Source organism: Sparus aurata, chromosome 20 (assembly GCF_900880675.1).
Source record: "Sparus aurata chromosome 20, fSpaAur1.1, whole genome shotgun sequence".
Lineage (NCBI taxonomy): Eukaryota > Metazoa > Chordata > Actinopteri > Spariformes > Sparidae > Sparus > Sparus aurata.
Window position 1 is genome coordinate 2,158,169 of NC_044206.1, and position 21,653 is coordinate 2,179,821.

General features: G+C 40.9%; 1 protein-coding gene across 4 annotated transcripts in view; it reads right to left on the reverse strand.

Annotated features, from left to right (window-relative positions):
- The window catches only part of exoc6 (exocyst complex component 6), a 125,987-nt gene that overhangs the window by 8,532 nt on the left and 95,802 nt on the right, over positions 1-21,653 (reverse strand). For all 4 annotated transcript variants that reach the window (XM_030399349.1, XM_030399348.1, XM_030399347.1 and 1 more), the window contains 2 exons: positions 16,414-16,555; positions 15,912-15,985 (listed from right to left, as the gene is read on the reverse strand). In XM_030399349.1, the coding sequence (XP_030255209.1) occupies positions 15,912-15,985; positions 16,414-16,555 (216 nt within the window). The remainder of the gene's footprint in view (positions 1-15,911; positions 15,986-16,413; positions 16,556-21,653) is intronic.

The window sequence follows — 21,653 nt, forward strand, 5'->3', positions numbered from 1 at the left end:
CATATCACCTCCATTCCACCTCCACTGATGGTGTTGGCTCCTGTCTCAACAACCATGTATTAAACAACACTGCATAGTAACTAAGAGCTTTCAGATCTAAGACGGCTACGTTTCAGCTGATAGGTAAGGACTTATTTACAATACAAGACAATCACTAGACACCAGCCGAGAGTCATTCTGATGGTTTGCTGGCTGATTGACAAAGCTCAAATTCCATCACACTGAAACACCAGCTGGCTGAAGTTTGAAAATTTGTGCCATTTGAACACCATTTTGGAAAATCTCCAATTTCAGGGGACAAACCACCATCTTAGTCTGGACAGAAGGCTGACAAATAGACAGAGAGATGCAATTACAAATGCATACAAAATAAACTCTGCTTATACGTGAAGGTGTTATTTTATACAATTCATCTGACACAATGTCACTAACATTCTACAATCACATTAAAGTGTCTTGAATTGAGAAGAGTGCAGAAGTCATCCTCATTAAAGCCTTACAGTGATCCTGAAACCTGGGCCTGCACTTCTTACAGAAACCTGTGAACACATGTCTTTGGCATCAGAAAGCAAGCAGAGTGAGAGCTGTGTTCACGGCAGGTCAGGAGCAGGGTCAGATCATGTGATGATGGTAAACACTTGTGTATCCTGGGTCACTGCGTCACTCTGACACGCAGAAAGAAAGAGGGGCACTGAGAGAAGAAGGGAGGAGGAAGGGGGTTCTGCTTCTACATGATGAGTGTGAACAGGAACATTTCAAATGACCCCCCCATGACCCCTGATTAACCTGATGAAGATGACCCCCCCCCCCCCCCCCCCCCCCCCCCCCCCCACCCACACACACAGTGTATGCTAATGGCAAAGGGTGAAACAGCTGGGTGTTTAGGTCATGTTGAAAGAGCAGTGAAAGAGCAGCTTAGTGATAATAGCATTATTCAGCTGTCTGAGAGACTCCGACAAACAGAGAGAGGTTTAGCAACAATGCCAATATTCTCACCTGGAGCTAAGTGATGTGCTTCAAGCAGCCAAGAAGAGACCGACACATCTGTGACAGTCACCCATCTGATTTGGTGTGATTATTTCTTAAAGGAAAACTCACTTTTATGTCACTTTATTCGGTTATGATAACACAGTAATGTGCATACAACTGTGCAGTGAGATAGCATTAGTTTCATTTTAATGTGCAGTCACTGGATCGCCATGGGTCATGAGGTTTTTTTTTTTTTTTTTTTTGTAATACACTTTTTATTGCTTTTTAACAGTACAACAAAAAGACCAACATACATGAACAACGTCAAGAACATACCAACATGACATGAAAGCAAACACAAACAACAACAACAAAACAAAACAACACAAAACACAAAAAAATAAAATATAAAATAAAATAGACAATTAGATTACATGAAGTAAATTAATCCAGACATACAAATAATTATATCTACACACAGGGTTGACACCTCCACCGTCTCTCCCGACTCTCTCACCCCCACAGTCCCCGCCCCACAACACATGATACTTTTGTCACAGTCAAGACACAGCTCCCATCCACATAGAAATTCATCTCCACTGCCCCTCTAATCATCCATCTCGTACAAGCCTCATGTAAGGACCCCATATTTTCATAAATACTTCCTCCTTATTGTTCAGTCTGAAAATCAGTTGTTCATAACTGGCTATTTTGTTCATTTCTTCCAACCATTCATTAAATTGTAAAATATTTTTTGTTTTCCAGTGTCTTAAAACAATCCTACAGTAGAAAGGGCCAATCTACACCATAGAGTTTGCTGGAGTGATAACTCTACTCCCTCTGTTACTATACCCAAAATACACAGGGCAGGGCTCCGAGATAAATCTATCCCGAATACTTTGTTAATGAATAATATTATATTTTCCCATAAGTTTTGTGTCTTTTCACATTCATACAACATGTGTAAAAGTGTTCCCCTACTCCTCTCACACCTCCAGCACAAGTCAGAATCACAGAGCTTTAATCTCGCCATTTTACAAGGAGTCCAATAAAGTCTATGTATGATTTTATATGTAATTAGGCGGTCTGTGTTTCTCTAGATATCTTATACCAGGATCTGGTTATTTCCTCCCACTGCTCCCCAGATATCTCACCCTGTAGATCCTCATCCCATGCTCTCTTGAGGCCCTCCAGCTTTGGTGGGTGAGATTGTCTCATAAGACTGTAAAATTTCGATGCACCATCCTTTAGCCCCTTGGTTGCCCTGTACTAGTTTTTGTAACTCTGTTTGAAGTAACAGGGGGAATTCACGTTGTGCAGACAATAGACAGCTTCTTAAGTGCAAATATTTCAAAAAGTCTTGTTTAGGGATTCTGTATTTAGTTACTAGTTGTGTAAAGGACATAAAATCGTCTCCCTCAAAAACATCTCCAATAAAAATAATCCCTGCTTCAACCCATGGTCTCCAATAGAGAGTTTTTTTATCCACTTTCAATAATTTGTTATGCCATAGGGATGACTTTCTAGTAAGAGAAGGGTTTATGCGAATAAGACGATGTGCTGCTTGCCAGGTTTCTCTTGCAAACAACAACAAAGGATTCCTAGACGGGATTTCTCCCCCAGTTTGTGAGATAAAAGCTTGTAACGGGATTGGCTCTGTAAGTTCCTTTTCAATCAAAACCCAACCTGGAGCTTGGTCCTCTGTAATATATATTTTGGCCAGCTGGTTAACAGAAAAGGCATAGTGGTACCAGTCCACTCTTGGCAGGTTGAGACCTCCATTTTCCTTTGCAGCACACATTTTAATTCTGTTTAAACAAGGTCTTTTACCTCCCCATAAAAAAGTATTTACCACTGCATTGAATTTTTTAAGCAGTGAAGGAGGAAAGCTCATGGGCAGTAGGTATATAATATAGTTCATTTGTGGAACCACCATCATTTTAAGAATATTTATTCTTCCCAGCAGAGATAATCCTATTTTACCCCAATTTTGTAAAGTGCACTCAATTTTCAAAATTAGAGGGAGAATGTTTTCTGTCATTATATCTTTTAAACCCGGTGTGAGCTTTATCCCCAAATACACTAGTCCTGAAGAAAGCCATTTAAACTGCCAGTTCTGTCTAATACTAGGTGGGCACAATCTAGACAGGGGCATTGCTTCTGATTTTCCCCAATTTATTTTGTAACCTGAGATATGAGAAAAGGTATCAATCAAAGAGAGAATGTGAGGGACAGCTGTTTGTGGATTTGTGGACAGTAACAAAATGTCATCTGCATACAAAAGTAATTTGTGTTCCATCCTTCCAGCTTGAATACCTTTGATATTTGTGTCGTTTCTGATGGCAGCTGCTAAGGGTTCCAACACCAACGCAAATATTAGGGGGCTCAGGGGACAGCCCTGCCTTGTACCCCGGTGAAGGGTGAAATGTGGCGACATCTTTCCATTTGTAAGCACTGAGGCCTTGGGGTTACAGTATATAAGTCTAATCCATTTTGTAAAAGAGGAGCCTAATCCAAATCTAGATAGCGTCCTGAACATATATCCCCACTCCACTCTATCAAACACTTTCTCAGCGTCAAGAGAGAAAGCGACTACAGGTTCAGTGCTATTTTTTACCTGCCAAATTAAATGGAGTAACCTACGAACATTGTCCGCTGATGACCTTCCTCGAATAAAACCAACTTGGTCTGTATGAATAAGACTGGGCAGGCGTGCCTCCAGCCTTAGTGCTAATATCTTGGCTAATATTTTAGCATCTACATTTATTAGAGACACTGGGCGATAGCTTCCGCATTTCTGCGCATTCTTGCCTTTTTTATGTATCAGAGTAATTACTGCTGATTGCATGCTTTCTGGCATTGTGCCCCTTTCGTTTGCATCCTTGAATACTATCACTAACCTTGGTGCTATTAAGTCCACAAATTCTTTATAAAAATCTGTTGGTAGCCCATCATCGCCAGGGGATTTCCCAGAGCTCATTTTTTTAATGGCTTGCTGAACCTCACCTAAAGTTATATCCCCCCCTATTTCTTTTTGTTTTTCGTCAGACAGGGTCGGCAGATTCACCTTGGACAAGAATTTGTCTATATCCTCCTGATCAATTGCGCCTTGTGATGAATACAATTTTTGGTAAAATACTCTAAATGTTTCATTAATCTCCCCTCTGTCTGTCACTGAAGTCCCAATTTCATTCTCCACAGAGGTTATTAAAGTGCGATTATACTGTTGTTTAACTCTCTGGGCCAGAAACCTCCCTGCTGCTTCACCTTGTTCGTAGTGCTTCTGTCTACATTGAAACAGTGCATACTCTGCTGTCTTCTGTAGAATAGAGTTTAATTCCAGTTTCATTTTGTTAAGCTGTGTAAACACTACTGGATCTAATTGGGATGCATATAATTTTTCAAGATCTTTAATTTCTTTCTCCAATTCAATTAATCGAATAGTAGTTTGTTTTTTCAAATAGGAGCTGTGTTGTATCCTGTCAAGCTTTAATATATATACCAGTGAAAGTGGAAACATGTGAGAAATGACCCGGATTTGATGTCTCCCTGTGTTAAAAATGTGCACATGTATGAAACAAAAAAGAAAGAGAAGAAAAAAAACAACAAAAAAACACACACATAAAAGCCTGAAAAACCCAAGTGAGAACCTTGAGAAGAACAAGATGGTTCTCCATAACTCCTTAAACCAAAACAACGGAATAATATGTCCGTGAAGCCTAAAGTCCTGACCCACCAAACACCGCCCCCTCCACACACTTCAAATACACTATCTTATCTGAACTTAACTCAACATGTATTTTGTTCAAACAACCAGATAAATCCAAAACCTAAGTCATATAAAGAGCAGGAGCTCAATGTCCTTTACTTAGGTCCATCTACAGAGAAGTAAGTCACTAATTGTGTCTGATTTACTCCAAAATAATATAATAAACCTGCTATTGTTATACAGTTATTGATTTTTTATTTATTATATTTTTTCCCTAAGAGAAAAGGAACAAATGCAACAATATCACAATAATTTAACTTCTTTACACCCTGGTGAACACAAACATATTCAAACAATATAGATATGATATTATGTACCTGGAGACCAGAGTGTGACTCACATAGTTCACCTGAATGGAGCCTTGAGCGGCTCATCCGACATCTCCAGTAATCAATAATATCCTCAGTGTCGCTATAAGATCTTCATGAAGCTCTCCCAGAAATGAAGCTTCTCGCCTCCTCTGGAGAAGTGAAGGTGTGTCGGGTATTATCTGCCACCACTCTCAGCACGGCTGGGTATAACATGGTGTACCGAAGTCCCTTCTCCCGCAGCTGTTTCCTCACTCCGTCGCACTTCTTGCGCCTCTGAATAACGTCCTGTGAGAGATCTTGAAAAAAAGATACTCGCTTGCCTCTCCATTCCACACGCTCCTTCTCCCGGGCCGCTCGCAGCACTGCTTCTCTGGCTCCAAACTTCAGGAAGCGCACCAGGATATGTCGGTCTCGGTTTCCCCGCTGACCTACTCTATGGGTGCGTTCGATTTCAAAGTCCGGGCCCATTTCGATGCTCAATGTTTCCTCCAGAAATGTCCGAACAAACTGTTGCATGTCTCGTCCTTCGGCTCCCTCCACTATTCCCACTATACAGACATTATTACGGCGGCCGGCGTCTTCTAAGTACGTTACTTTCTCTTGAAGCAGTGCAATGGTTTTGGTAGCCGTTGCCACCGTAGCACCCATGCTTTGGTCTTTATCTTCCAAGGCTGAAATATGAGTCTCAGCCTCAGCCATTCGAGCTCCAAGTTTCTCCACCGTTCCGCACCGAACTGCATCCATGCCCGGTTTTAACTCACTCATACTGGAAGCGATGTTCTGTAATAGCGTTTTAATGCTCATTAGCTCAGCCGCCGTGTCCGTCTGCGGTGGATCTGGAGCGGCCGCCATGTGCTCCTCTGTGCCCTCCTGGGTCTGTCGAGTGACACTTCTCAACCCGTACTATGTAAGAGTTTTCTGGACCTGTTGCATATTAATATGAAGTTGCAATCCTCCACACGCTTATTTGCTCTATTCAGGATATATCAATCATTAAATAAAGGAGGGGGTATGGTGAACGGCTTCGTAGTGGTTCCCCTACGTGGCCATCTTAGGTGCTCGCTCCACCGGAAGTTGGGTCATGAGGTTTTTAAATGAAATATCAATATTGATATATATATTTGTTTTAATAACAATAAATTGGCCAATATTCACCTGTTAACATCACCAGTGAACAAACATTTTGATAACAATCCTTTCAATGTAGTTATGAAACAACTTTGACTTGAGCTACGTAGAGCGTTTCAATTTCACTGCATTACAAGAGACTTAGTTACCTCAATCATATATTTTGTATTTCTCTGATAATATTTCTGACGTTATTTACTTGCCGTCTTCCAATTAACATCTACATGATATATCTTTGGTTGACTGCTGGTATTATCCCTCAGCTGCAAGGCTCTGCTGCTCACTCTCAGTCTGACCTCCTGATTAAGTGGCGTAGATAATCTGGATTAACTGTTAGCTCATTAACAACCTGTCAGATCATCTGACTGCTCATATTATTGCCCTGTCAGAAGTCATTCTAGTGATGCCTCAGTGTTCCCACATTTTAGCAATTACTTTGCTGAGTGCAAACATGAGAGGTAGAACCATCAAAGACCGAAGCCAGACTGACGTTACCCTTTTACATCTTAACATTGAGTCTTCACTAGTAATGTGAAGTGTGATGGACATTTTTTGTAAAACGTAGGCACACTTATTAGGGCCTGATCTGGTCCACTATATCATCAACATTATACAGCTGCCCTGCAACATAAAATCCCTGCAATGTAGTTAACTTCAGAAATCAACAAACAAAATGGAAGTTTCTCAAAGAATCCCTGTTTACTGATTCCAGTTTAGTACCATTTCTCTGTATCTGACTCCAATCAGAGAAATCTCAATCACACCTCTCCACTCTGACATAAATCTGAGTGATGACCCCAAAAAATATAAAAATACAGTGCCAACAATCTGGGTCAGCACGACGGCAGTCTGCCCTACCTAACAAGGAAAGAGACACTCTGACAGTGAAAAGTGGCAGAGATGGGGCCCTGAGACCATGACAGGAGCAGCAGAGGTCCTTGAGAGAGGCCAAAGAGGCTGATGTGTTTACCCGCAAAAATACAGTTTATAAACTGCCAAAACAGACATTACCTGAGCTAATGTGTGAGTTAAAAGTTTCAGTCAAGCATAGAGAATGCAACCAACGAAGCCAACCAGTAAGAGGCAGAGTAGGGCAGGTCTTGTGAGAACATGGGAGTGGGATCTATAACACCCTAACCCTAACTAAATTAAATTCTAAATTAAATTTTGAGGACCAGAAAATCCCTGCTTCCGGGGTCGTACGAACTACAGGACCTTAGGTGGTGAGGCTTGCAGTGCTGAACGTTTTTGATTGGTTGAGTACTCATAACATTTCATTTCAGCCACCATTCTTAACAATATGCTGCCAAAAACCAGTTTGTTAAGTTGTCATTGTTATTTAACACATCAACATGGACTTACACGACAGACAAACGCCCAGTCACAAGGTTATTGGTGGTTATTATATAAACTCATTTGTGTAATCTTTGATTCTTTAGACCAAGTAGAAATGCAGACAACAAGGGCTTAACGGAAAAAAATCTGTTTATGTTTATGTATATGCTAATATAATAATATAAACAATAATAAGATGGAGTGCTGCATACAGTCAATACCACGAGTGAAGAACAGTCGTAAAGTATTTATCACCACATCACCTTGAAATGAGCTGCAAATGTGTTTTTAAAAAACACTAAATCTGTAGAAAAAATAACAATAATAACTAAACAGTACTCGAAAACTGTTTTTTTGTAGAATACTGTTTCAATTTGGAAACACTTTCATTAAAGATTTGAACTGCAACCATGACGTGATGACACTACAATCTGTTGGTGTATCGTGTAGGCCAGGGTGGGAATTTCGTTATTTAGGGGCACGGCCATTTGGCCTTCACTTTTCTTTATTTTTTTAAGGGCACCAAGACCACATGACAGGACACAAAGGCCATTGAGTAAAATTCTTTGATTTACCTTTCAGACTAATACCATAACATACTAATTTATAATAAGACATGTATGTATTAAAACATTTTTTATACCAATACATATTTTTTTAAGTAGGGTTAGAGTTAGGTGATTTTGGTGACACTACACTGAATATTACTGAAGTTATTGAATATTTTTTCCAATAGAAATTCCCCTAAGCACATTTTTTCCAAACGAAAAATTGTAGAATAACCAGCCGGAGACCACTGATGTGTGGAGTGATTTTGGTGACACTACAATGAATAATAGTAAAGTTATTGAATGTTGTTTGTAGTATCTCTTTTCGGTGTTGCACTTTGTAGACGATCCCTGCGCCCTCGTCTCACAGACAGCTGACCATACAGACCAGTGTTAATGTCCAGCCTGGAGGAGCGCTCGTTTTGAAGAAAATACGACTGTAGCTTGTTGTCTACCTTACTATGGTAGGAAAGAGTTGTCGTTTGTGTTTTAACAATGTTTCGCTTATGAGTTATTGATCCGGGAAGTTCGAATCTGTTTCCAACCGATCTAAATCCTACCACATAAGTCAGTTGCGTATCTATCAAAACCGGTTGAGCTTGCTTGCGTACCTGTGCTTTAGTGTCGTTCTTCTGTGTTGACATGCTGCTGCTGTTTGAGAGGCTTTCACTTGAGATCATCTTGATGATGAGACTCCGCCTGTGCAAACTGCGAACTCACTGAAGTTACTGTTTGTGACTATACTCTGCACTCGGGTGGCTGTAATTCAAGGCAAGAATACTACGCTGACCGGGCCAGGGGCAAAAAGGCCACTGTGGCCGTACTATGATTTTTTTTCACGGGGCATCAAGGCCAAAGTGCAGTGAAATTCCCACCCTGGTGTAGGCTGAGGTGAATGTTGGTGATTAACAGAGAGAGCCTGACAGAAAGGGGTTAAATTGAGTTGTGTCATATACATCATATCCTTGAGACATTATTTCAATGTCTTTGCGTTGAAACAAAAAGGCAGGGCAGCGTTCTGAAACTCTAGAAATGCTTTCTTATTAAGCTTTACCTTGGTTGTTTGCTATGGTCTCATTGACTTGCATTGTTTGGAATGAAGGAAGTTATGATGGTAGTTGTAGGCACTACAGCAGAGCTTTGAGTATTCTACCAGGTGTTTTATTGTCTGTGGACAGATTTTGAGAGCACAACAGCACAAAACTCCAAACTTTATAGGTGTGTATCCGTGATAAAAACAAAGGCCAAGCTTGAGTATGGGTGTGGAATCGTGTAAGATTATAGTAATGAATACGGAGTAGTCATGAGTTGGAATCTCAAAATGTTGACAGGTGTGACAGCTGGTGTGGTGTATTTACTGTGTTCCTTTGACGTGTAAGGTGTGCATCTTTTCTTCATAGGACAATAGGGAAATAATCTAATCTATAGTACATTTATAACTCAGACATTTTAAAAATCAATTTTAAACTTTAGTATTCATTAAACTTGCTTATCAAGCTTAGTTTTGAGGCAGTGCATTTTAAGTCACTCTGTAGCACACAAACCAGAGCAGAGCTTCTTTACCGGCACACTCCCATCCTCACCCTCAGGACTAACCACCAGACCTAGAGGGACAGGGCTTTCTTCATTGCTGCTCCCACTGTCAGCCTAGATTTTTGACATTCAACTACTCAAAATGTTAACAGGATAATGGTCTAAGAAGCAGTTATAGCTACAAAATCAGCAGCTGTAAGGTAAAGGGAAAGTCAAAGGGTGACCTCTGTCTAACCTAAGCCTATGGATGCCTCCCAACCCCTTCACCTCAGGCTACGATTAACATGTCAGCCAAGCAGCCTGTATAAAAGGGAACACGGACACATCCTGTCTAGGAAGTTCCCTCACAGGAAACTAAGCTTCACTCAAAACAGACACACTGTCTACAATGAAGACATGTCCGTTGTATTTATTTCTCTAATGTGTTGTGCACATAGTACCAACTATAGCAAGGTATTGAAAACCACTGCGGACTCACCACTTGACCCATCTGAACGCAAAAAGTTTGATATCTTCCATATACAGAATGTCTGTATCAACTGTTGTAACATTTGAATTAATAAGATACATCAGTTAATTTATTTTGCATGTTTAAAAATATGGGAGTGACACATGTTTAAAAATGCATTATTTATGATAATATAGAATTTCAACCATTCATCGGCCGAGTCTGGGAACTGAAGCTGCCATGGTGTCTGAGACACAGATACTTTGAGAGCACTAGAGTAGGAAGAAAAATAATCCCACCAAGACACAACAGGATAACAGCAGCTTTTCTAATTCGATCTCTAATAAAAGGAAACAATCTTCTGCTTCTAATGGGTCGATTATCTCGAGGACACAAAGCTCAATCTCCTGAGATGATGAAATAATTAACTTGTGATCTCAAGATAAAAGGCACGTAATGTATCTATGTAAAGTAATTACAGTGAAAACAGAGCTAAGAATGTGTCTCATTGACAGCCTGGATAACTTTTTTCCAGTTGAAAATTCTAAACAACATTTTAGATCATGATAGAGAAAGGGGGTGTCCAAGGCTCTGTGACACACTTTACCTCAGTGCTACTTAACTCACTGGGGCCACGGCAGAAGCTCACCAACATACCCTCTAACAGTTTGTTTACTGTTCCAAATACAGGTGATAGCAAGTCTTTATGTAAATGAAATTATGGATCAGCCTCTACTCGGATTTCCTGGAGAATTGAGATGATTTCCTCACCCTCGAGGAGATGGACCATTGTAAAGTGTGTTAGGCAGAGACAGGGTTCGTACACATTTTTCAAGGACAAATTCAAGCACTTTTCAAGCACTTTTGAGGGTCATTTTTAAGATTTTCCAGCACCTTATTGCTGGGGTAAAATACATATCTAAAGGAATATATATACTTATGATTTTTTTCTTCACTTTTTATCACAATTATGTACATTGTATTATGCTGTAAACATCTAAAATTATATTTCATAATAGAAAAAACTTCAGAAATTAATTATCCAGTCTGATCCCAATTTTGTGAAAGACACAGAGTTATAATGTCAAGCACTTTCAAGCACTTAAACTAAAATCCAAGCACTTTTCAGACCTTGAAAACACAACATTGAAATTCAAGCACTTTCAAGGATTTCAAGCACCCGTACGAACCCTGCAGAGAAGGCTACTGGACTGAACACAGTTGAACCATATGGATTAATTAAGGAAAATATTATAGCCATCTCATCTTTCCAGATCCTGCCTCGACTGTCCTGTCTGTTAAGGCAGCAGTTTGAGCTTTAAGTTAGCTGCTGCACGTCTGAGGCTGATGCCTTCACCTTTACAACCTCACATGTCCCACACTCTGTATGTCTAATACTATGATGTAAAACTACTCAATAGGGATGGAAACGCACAGCCAGGTTAAGGCTAAACTATATTGACATTGCATTATCTTTCTTTTCAGTAATATATATCATTAATAAATAGCTATCAGGGTTTCCTCTATATTCATTTAGGAGTGGCGGGCCGCCATATCGGTAGCTTAATCAATTGGGCCCGGTGCCAACTTAACTCAGTCAGTGCGTTTACATGACACTCAAGAAAACCGAATTACTGTGCTAGTCTGACTAGGAACGGATTTTTAAGACGCATGTATACACCTTTGTCTGACTAAAATCGGACCGGATCGGATTTCTCATAGTCGAATTACACTACGTAGATTATTCGATTGAAAGTCGCATTACTCCTGCATGTATACGTTTCCAGCGGATCGGATCGGATCTTGCGTTCTGCGCAGGCGCGAGATTTTTCCCCGGGGCCGCGAGCCGGAAGTAGACGGGCGGCGGCGGTGGCGGCTTTCCTCCAAAATCATGGCAAGAAAGAGCGCCAGAGTGCACCTAGTTTGTGTAATTATCATGTACACCATATACGAAGTGTACAATGATGTAGCTTCATCTCGCTCTTCGTACGCCATCTTTCTTGAATGCCGAGGCAGCTGGTTGACGTAAAGAGGTCAGCCGGAGGTGCGCCGTTAATACTAGTTGAAATGGGTACAGGAACAGGTACATTGTAACTGATTAACTCAATCATAGTTACAATCAATTAATCTCAGTCAATAAGTAATTAATAACAATGAATCAATCAGTTTGTGTCAACTGAAAATGTCTCTCTCTCTCTCTCTCTCTCTGTGTAAATGTCGCTTCAATTTGGTAGTGTTTTTGCTGCACACGGTTTGCGGACGGTCTGGTTGTCATATGCCGATGCCCTCGGACTGGGTGCACTGCATACCGTTAACACTAGCGTCTTGCTAACGAGCGAAGTCAGCGGAAATCCGCCAAAGCTGTGCAACTAAATATCATGTAAACAACCTAACTCTTGTGAAAACGTCCACAAAACTGTGCGAAGTTCTGCAAACTCGTCTTTGTTCTCCTTCTGTGTAAATGCTGCTGCCTGTTTAGCTTGCCGCGGCTTTTTAGAATGGCTCTGCTGTAATCTGCATCGGTCAACCTACCCTCAAGAGATTCGCTCTGATTGGATCTCTTCTCCAGTCCCACCCTAACATTTTCGTCTCGTTTTTATTCGTTGACTAAAGTGTCAGTTTTATTTCGTCACAGTCTTCGTCATCATATCTGACTTTTTATTTAGTTTTCATTTCGTTTTCGTCAGTGAAAAAGGTTTGTTGACGAATATTTTTCGTCATAGTCTTCGTCAACGAAATTAAACCTGCTCAAGACAGCACCCGTCATTGAATAGCATGATATTAAATACTCTGATACAGTGGATGGCAGTGTGGCTTTCAGTCTGCTGGTAATACTAACGAAGAAGAGAAGGAGGACTATTTACCACAGTTGGCTTGATCTTAACTTCCTCTGCAAGGAGGATGGCTGACCTCACCATCGAGCTCAAACCCCCACAAACAGCACCAGGCCTTGAATACAGTGTTTGTCGTGGCCAAGCCGTGTAATTACATCGTCATGCCCTGGGGACTTTTTCCCAAAAGCTAACATTGTGAACGATACAATACTGTACGAATTCGAGCAATTTGGTCCAATAGAGAGTCTAGAACAGGGGTCGACAACCTTTGGCATCCGTGCCATGGGTGGCACGCCTCGGCATTAACACTGGCACGCTGGCACCTCAGTGTTCCTTACTGTATGTGTGTCCTGATTTCATGGGTTTGAGTGACAGCTCCCGCCGCAGCGCTGTAGCCACGGTCTGGCCCACGTTCCCAGAGACCAGCAAAAATGATGTTGTCAACAATGGCAACGCTGGCTGCTGAAAAGGCCAAAACAACGGCATTCTAGTCCTCCTGGACATAAGGGTTTGGCTTTGAATTTTTGAAGGACCGTGCTGTGTGCACTTTATGCTGTAAGAATGTTGTGTGCTGAACATCAAGTGTTAAGCGTCATTTTGAGACGAAGCACGAGAAGACTTTCAAAGACCAAGCAGACAAAGCAGAGTCAATTAAACCTGCTGTGTCCAGGTATGATAAACAAGCTAGTTCCCTCAAAGTTTTTACCACTGCTAAAAATCACGGGACAGAAGCAAGCTATCGCATTGCGCATTGCATTGCAAAGCATGGGAAGCCGTTTACGGATGGCGAATTTATTAAGGAGGCTTTTCACAGTTGCTCAGATGCTCTTTTTGAACACTTGCCAAATAATTTAACGATCAAGTCATGGATTAAGAACATTCCCATGTCAGCTAGAAGTCTTCAGCGACGTATTGATGAAATGGCTGAAAATGTCAGAGCTCAGCAAACAGCTGGATTAAAAGATGCTGCGATGTTTAGCATTGCACTTGATGAAAGCGTGGATGTGAATGACATCCCGCGTTTGGCAGTCATGGCAAGATACTACTGTGATTCAACTGTCAGAGAGGAACTTTGCTGCTTGATGCCAATGCCTGAAACAACAAAAGGTGAAGACATAGCCATGGCATTAATTGAACATTTTGAGGAACGAGGGTTTAACATCAGCAAAGTGTTTGAGGTGACCACAGACGGCGCCCCCGCTATGGTTGGGAGACAAAAGGGAGCTGTCAAACTGATTGAGGAAAAAGTTGGCCACCCCATCATGAAACCCCACTGCATAATACATCAAGAAAATCTGTGCGCAAAATGTCAAATTCGGATCTCAATGAAGTTATGGCCACGGTGTCAAAGATTATTAACTTCATAGTGAAGCGATCTGCACTGACGCACGTTTCAAAAAGTACAGACCAATGTTCTCTTTCTTGATCAAGCCCAGAGGACATGGAAATGCAGCGGATTGAGCTGAAGAGCTCAACACTGTGGCTGACCAAGTTTGGAGAGCTTAGAAAACAGTTGGAAGCCACACCAGTACAAGATCACGGAGCCCACATTCTCACCTGCTGGGCATCTACACCTGAGAAATTCAGCTGTCTCCGGGACATTGCACTGGCGCTGCTGTCAGTCTTCGAGTCAACATATCTCTGTGAGCAGGTGTTCTCACACATGAAACATGTGCTCAGCCCCACCCGCAGTCGGTTAACAACGGAGCACTCTGAGGCATGTTTGCAACTCAAAGTGACTAACTACAAGCCTCAGATCATAGAGCTCAGCCAAGCCAAGCAGGGCCAAGGATCACACTGACTATCTAGTAGATATCTGATCATTTGATGTTGCCTTAGCGTACACTTGATTTTAGTTTAAATGTATAGCTGTTTGTCCATGTCTTTGAAATGTTGATGTGGCTATTTTGTTAAGAATACAGATATACTGTTATTGTTTTGTTGTGATACAGATACAGTTGCAGTTTTTTGTTATTATTACTATTATTATTATTATTATTATTGTTATTATTAAGGCAAGGCACTGTAGTCTCAGTTTTGGTTTGGCCTCTTCTCTCAGACAGAGCAATACGTTTATTAAAAGCAGTGTTTTTTAAGATTTTCTTTTTTAAAGTTATTATTATTAAGCTTTAGCAGATACAGGCTTTAAGACAAGGCACTGTGGTCTCAGTTTTGGTTTGGCCTCTCTTCCCAGAGCACTATGTTTATGAAATGTTTATGTGTTTTGAGATGTGCTCTATGGATGGAATAAAATTCCAGGTATATTGGAAATGTTTTTGTATTTTGTGTCATAATTTAATTTTGTGTTATTGTTGATAATGGCACACTAGATGAGAAGAAAATTTCAAACTGGCACTCCATGTCACAAAGGTTGCCGACCCCTGGTCTAGAAGATGCGCCCGCTTATATATATATACGCCATGACCTGGAGTGGATCCAGAGTAAAGCCTCCACCTCAGGCTCAAATTAACAGGTCAACATAGAAACAAGTTAATGGGACCCAGCAACAATTTACATACCACTGGTGTTTATAACAAGAAGGGAGGTAGAGAGTTTTTGCTTGTGTGTGTGGATATAGGAATGTTCCTGAGCAGGTGAACTATAGGACAGGTGAAAGTTGAAAAGTTTACACAGACAGTAGTCTGGAAAAGAAATAGCCTGTTAAAAACAATATAGTTGGGTGTGATATAGATGAAGTGAAATACAGGACAGCTGAGAAGTAAACTGTGAAGTGGAAGAAGTTGGAAACAGATTCTAACTATATAAAATAACTTCTGAATAAATGTAAATAATTGGTCCCACATTCTGATGTGGTGTTCATGTATCACAGAGAGAAAGCCTCACACTGCAACAACTTAGATCAGAATGTTTAATTAATCTATAAACAAAGACTTGATATAAGAATACAAGCTAAGCGATACAAGATTCAAATTAGATAACTAACAAAAGTCAAAGATTGCCACAGTAAATGAAGCTGTACTCAGCTATATGAAGCTAGTATTTACTTCTTCAGTACAACTCAGTGAGATAGTTTACCTGTCGTAGGTCGATGAAAGCCAGCTGGAGCGTGTCTCCCTGAAATCCAGGCACTGGCTCTGAACTGGCAAACACTGAAAAGAAACACAAATTATACCAGACAATAATGACTTGTTTTATACAACACACAGCACACATATAACAGGATTCACTTCCTTATTTACAGTCAATAGGCAGTAATTAGAAGGTTACTTTTGGAAAACTCTTTGTTACTGGCTGAGTAAACATAGGATATGGTCATGTAGAAATAGGTATTAATACGTTTCTTTATAATAAATAATAAAGAGTCAATATGCAACCAAAACTGGTTCATGGTTAATCTGTGTGCCCTAATATGAAGTGTTACAGATTTAATCTGACTGTGTGCATAGTATTTTAAGTCAGTTGGATCAAACTGAAAACAGGTTTGCATTTTTTTTTTTAATTCATCTTGTGAGTCCTGTCGATGATAATACTAAATTACATCACCATAAAAATTACAATTAAATGCATTTTAACTTACATTCACACTGAATGACGTCTAAGTTGAATTGCTGAATGGCCCCCATACTGATCTGTTTGAGTTCTGTGTCCAGCAGCATCTGCATCAGTGATGTGGACAGATGTTTGCAAGCTGACATACAAGCTGTCTGGGCAACCTTACCCTGCAGATAGAGGGACAGTGAGAAGGAGGGAGAAAAAGGGTGGTAACAGGGAGGGGATGCAGAAGAGGGAGGAAAGATGTAGAAAAAAATAATGATGGGGATGAGGAGGACAACGAAAATATACAAGATAGCAGGAAGAGAGGTGGTTTGTGGTAGAAAAAATGTGTATTGGGAGTACAGGAAAGTAAAAGGATGAAAGTAAATTGGTGTAAAAGAGATTGTGGAAAACAGTCATCACAAGAGTAAAAGGTTAAAAGGTGATAGGAGGGTTTGTGGTGTAGGAGTAAAAATAGATATAGGGGATAAAGAACAAGGGCAAAAGGTAACTGACTGTTAGCTCCACCTTGAGTGTTGGAAGAACAGTGATACAGGTGGATATAGATCACACAAAGCAACAAGCACTTCACACAGTCTATCATCTAACCCAGGGGGATCAAGAACCTGGAGGGTAAGTGACAGCCTTCTTCAAAGATATGTCATTCTTCAGCTTTTCTTTCATTTTCAAAAGTTTGTTTAAAACAAATTTAGTCTGCTCAGACAATTTGACAGCTGCCAAACCCCCCTCGGACAGGGTGGAAAAAAACATCCTGTAATCCTGTAAACATGAACCATGCATCACTTCCATGTTAAGTGAATTACAAGAAATACAGAAACATAGCTATTAATGAAATTATTCTTGACAAACTCTCAATGCCTGTTCTACCACTATATTGGAAGTAAACACATATTTTGGATTAGGATGGGTAGATGGTCAGACTTCTTCAACACCAACACTATGGAGCTAAATCGGGGTCACATGTTTTGTACTTGAAAAAGTAAAATTTGAAACTGAAATTTCAAGTTTTGATCTTGAATTTTGAAAAATATATCAACATATTCAAAATAAAAATAAATGTACAAAAAGTTTTTTCAGGTTAAAAATAATTATGATCAACTCTGGTAATTCTTTTGAATAAATCATTTCATTTTTCACTTTCATTTGTTTTGATATTTGGGATCCTATTTCTTTCAGTTGTATGTTTTATCTTTTCAGATTCAGATCTTAGTTCTTTTTACAGTTTCAGATCTTTCTTTTACAGTTTCAGATCTTTCTTTTTCAGTTTCAGATCTTTCTTTTTCAGTTTCAGAGTTTTGACCCTGATCTAGCGTGGGGGGCGTGGCATCAACTGAGAGGGGCGTGGCATCATGACAGACAGCTCAACCAAAAGGCTACAGACCTCCCCCTGTCATGTTGCCCTCAGGGGAACATATTCTAAAATGATTCGGCTACGCCACATGAAACTGCTGTCGGTGACAACCTTCCATTTGCACACCATGCACGAATATCCTGCACGGCTAAAAGTGTTTTAATTTCCAAGGCTGTTTAGATGTGAGATGTGGAAGCTGTTTTAGGCAGTACTGAGGACCAGTTGTAGTACAGGAGCGACAAAATTACACCAGATTGTGCACACAGACACCCACACTTTAAGTACTAAAATGTCCGATTTCCACGTAGCACTGTGAATGCCTCGCAGTGTCCGCTGGCAATGGCGTCAGGTTCTGCTGGCTCACCTGCTGGAACCAGCACACAGGTGAGAAAAGTAAGGTTGGGACATCGTGATAAATATCAAAATGAGACGTCGTTGTGTGGTTTTTGTTCTGTAGTGTTGCCAGTGTTCTTTTACCGTTACTATAGCAACTGTTGCTACAGTAGGGTTCTTATTTGTTAGCATCAAGATTAATTCTTCTTTTGTTTAGCCTATTATTTATTTTTTTGCCTCTGTTATCTCGCCTGTAATACATAAGCAGAGCATTGACGTCTAGACACACACACACACACACACACACACACACACACACACACACACACACAAAGCTGGTGTAAGAATATAAAGTTATGTTGTTTATTCCAGGATCAACTGAAAAGAGAATTTCTCCAGAGACTGCTGACCAAGGTTTCACAGGTCATGCAGAGATTGCCACTTGATGTGCAGTACCTAAAGTTAGTCGTCAACCAGGAGATGGTCCTTTTAAGGTCACTGTCCTGCCAGATTGAGATGCCACAGGATGTGATCGATGCTTTAACTGAACTGACAACTCTTGTCAATATGGAGGACAACTCAAATCTGACCCCCAGTCAGGTGCCTATGTTGTTGCAAGACTGGACAATTTGGTGAGGTCTGTAAAAGGCAGGGCACCACATGTGGGACTAAGAATGATGAAGGGAATCCTGCAGGGCATGGGCCAACGTATCCAGTGGAAGAGAGTGTCTAACTCCATGCATCGTGTAGACCCTGTTGGAGTGCTCTCACGCATGACAAGGATTGGGTGTGTGGCAAGGAGGACATATTCTGTTCAAGGTCCTCTGCACTTGGTTAATGTCGACACAAATCATAAACTTGTCAGGTATGCTTTACATTTGATGTTTACATGCTATTCAGATCTACAATACTAATTGCAAGAATATGCTTTACAAAGTAATATGTTTCCCGATTCCTTATGACATTTCCAACTTTTTTTTTAAATAAATGCACTTTAAATGTAAATAAATGTAGTGATTTATACTGATTTTCATTCTGCCCTGCATTTTACAGACCTCACCAAATTGTCCAGTTCATCATCTATAATGTTACTGTAGAACTGTTTAATGGAAAGGCCATTCTCATGCATGCGCTGTCTTTCAGATACCCCCAGAACTTTGGCAATAGATGACACTGGTAGAGACATTTCTATCAGGCTCTGTAGGTGTTGTGGAGACACGTCATATTTTGGCCGTCCCAATTCTCCTTGCAACAACATAGGCACCTGACTGGGGGTCAGATTTGAGTTGTCCTCCATATTGACAAGAGTTGTCAGTTCAGTTAAAGCATCGATCACATCCTGTGGCATCTCAATCTGGCAGGACAGTGACCTTAAAAGGACCATCTCCTGGTTGACGACTAACTTTAGGTACTGCACATCAAGTGGCAATCTCTGCATGACCTGTGAAACCTTGGTCAGCAGTCTCTGGAGAAATTCTCTTTTCAGTTGATCCTGGAATAAACAACATAACTTTATATTCTTACACTAGCTTCGTGTGTGTGTGTGTGTGTGTGTGTGTGTGTGTGTCTAGACGTCAATGCTCTGCTTATGTATTACAGGCGAGATAACAGAGGCAGAAAAATAAATAATAGGCTAAACAAAAGAAGAATTAATCTTGATGCTAACAAATAATAACCCTACTGTAGCAACAGTTGCTATAGTAACGGTAAAAGAACACTGGCAACACTACAGAACAAAAACCACACAACGACGTCTCATTTTGATATTTATCACGATGTCCCAACCTTACTTTTCTCAACTGTGTGCTGGTTCCAGCAGGTGAGCCAGCAGAACCTGACGCCATTGCCAGCGGACACTGCGAGGCATTCACAGTGCTACGTGGAAATCGGACATTTCAGTACTTAAAATGTAGGTGTCTGTGCACAATCTGGCGTGATTTTGTCGCTCCTGTACTACAACTGGTCCGCAGTACTGCCTAAAACAGCTTCCACATCTCACATCTAAACAGCCTTGGAAATTAAAACACTTTTAGCCGTGCAGGATATTCGTGCATGGTGTGCAAATGGAAGGTTGTCACTGACAGCAGTTTCATGTGGCGTAGCCGAATCGTTTTAGATCCTACGTTCCCTGAAGGCAACATGACAGGGGGAGGTCTGTAGCCTTTTGGTTGAGCTGTCCGTCATGATGCCACGCCCCTCTCAGTTGATGCCACGCCCCCCACGCTAGATCAGGGTCAAAACTCTGAAACTGAAAAAGAAAGATCTGAAACTGAAAAAGAAAGATCTGAAACTGTAAAAGAAAGATCTGAAACTGAAAAAAGAAAGATCTGAAACTGAAAAAGAAAGATCTGAAACTGTAAAAGAAAGATCTGAAACTGAAAAAAGATTTGAAACTGTAAAAAAAAGATTTGAAACTGTAAAAAAAGCTAAGATCTGAATCTGAAAAGATAACACATGCAACTAAAAGAAATAGGATCCCAAATATCAAAACATATGAAAGTGAAAAATGAAAATAAATGATTTATTCAAAAGAATTACCAGAGTTGATCATAATTATTTTTAACCTGAAAAAACTTTTTGTACATTTATTTTTATTTTGAATATGTTGATATATTTTTCAAAATTCAAGATCAAAACTTGAAATTTCAGTTTCAAATTTTACTTTTTCAAGTACAAAACATGTGACCCCGATTTAGCTCCATACAACACAGTTGTGTCTGACGAATGAGGGAAAAATATACTCTTGGATGTATTATGATTCTCTTCACAAAGATCATGTAGGAATGAGCTGTACGTTCCTTATAGCTGAACCAACTGAATGGTGACACATACAGCAACGTTCACACTGCAGGATTTTAATAACGGTTCTTGGTGACCTTACCCAACAAAAAGCCCCACTCCCATGAATGATGATTGGCATGTGTGAACTATTCAAAGACAGCTCAGAGACAGCTCAGAGACAGCACAGAGACAGCTCAGAGACAGCTCAGAGACAGCACAGAGACAGCTCAGGGACAGCTCAGGGACAGCTCAGAGACAGCTCAGAGACAGCTCAGAGACAGCTCAGAGACAGCACAGAGACAGCACAGAGACAGCTCAGGGACAGCACAGAGACAGCACAGAGACAGCTCAGAGACAGCACAGAGACAGCTCAGGGACAGCTCAGGGACAGCTCAGGGACAGCTCAGAGACAGCTCAGAGACAGCACAGAGACAGCTCAGGGACAGCTCAGGGACAGCTCAGAGACAGCTCAGAGACAGCTCAGAGACAGCTCAGGGACAGCTCAGGGACAGCTCAGAGACAGCTCAGGGACAGCTCAGAGACAGCTCAGGGACAGCTCAGGGACAGCTCAGGGACAGCTCAGGGACAGCTCAGATACAGCTCAGGGACAGCTCAGAGACAACTCAGAGACAGCTCAGGGACAGCTCAGAGACAGCTCAGAGATAGCTCAGGGACAGCTCAGAGACAGCTCAGGGACAGCTCAGGGACAGCTCAGAGACAGCTCAGGGACAGCTCAGGGACAGCTCAGAGACAGCTCAGGGACAGCTCAGAGACAGCACAGAGACAGCTCAGGGACA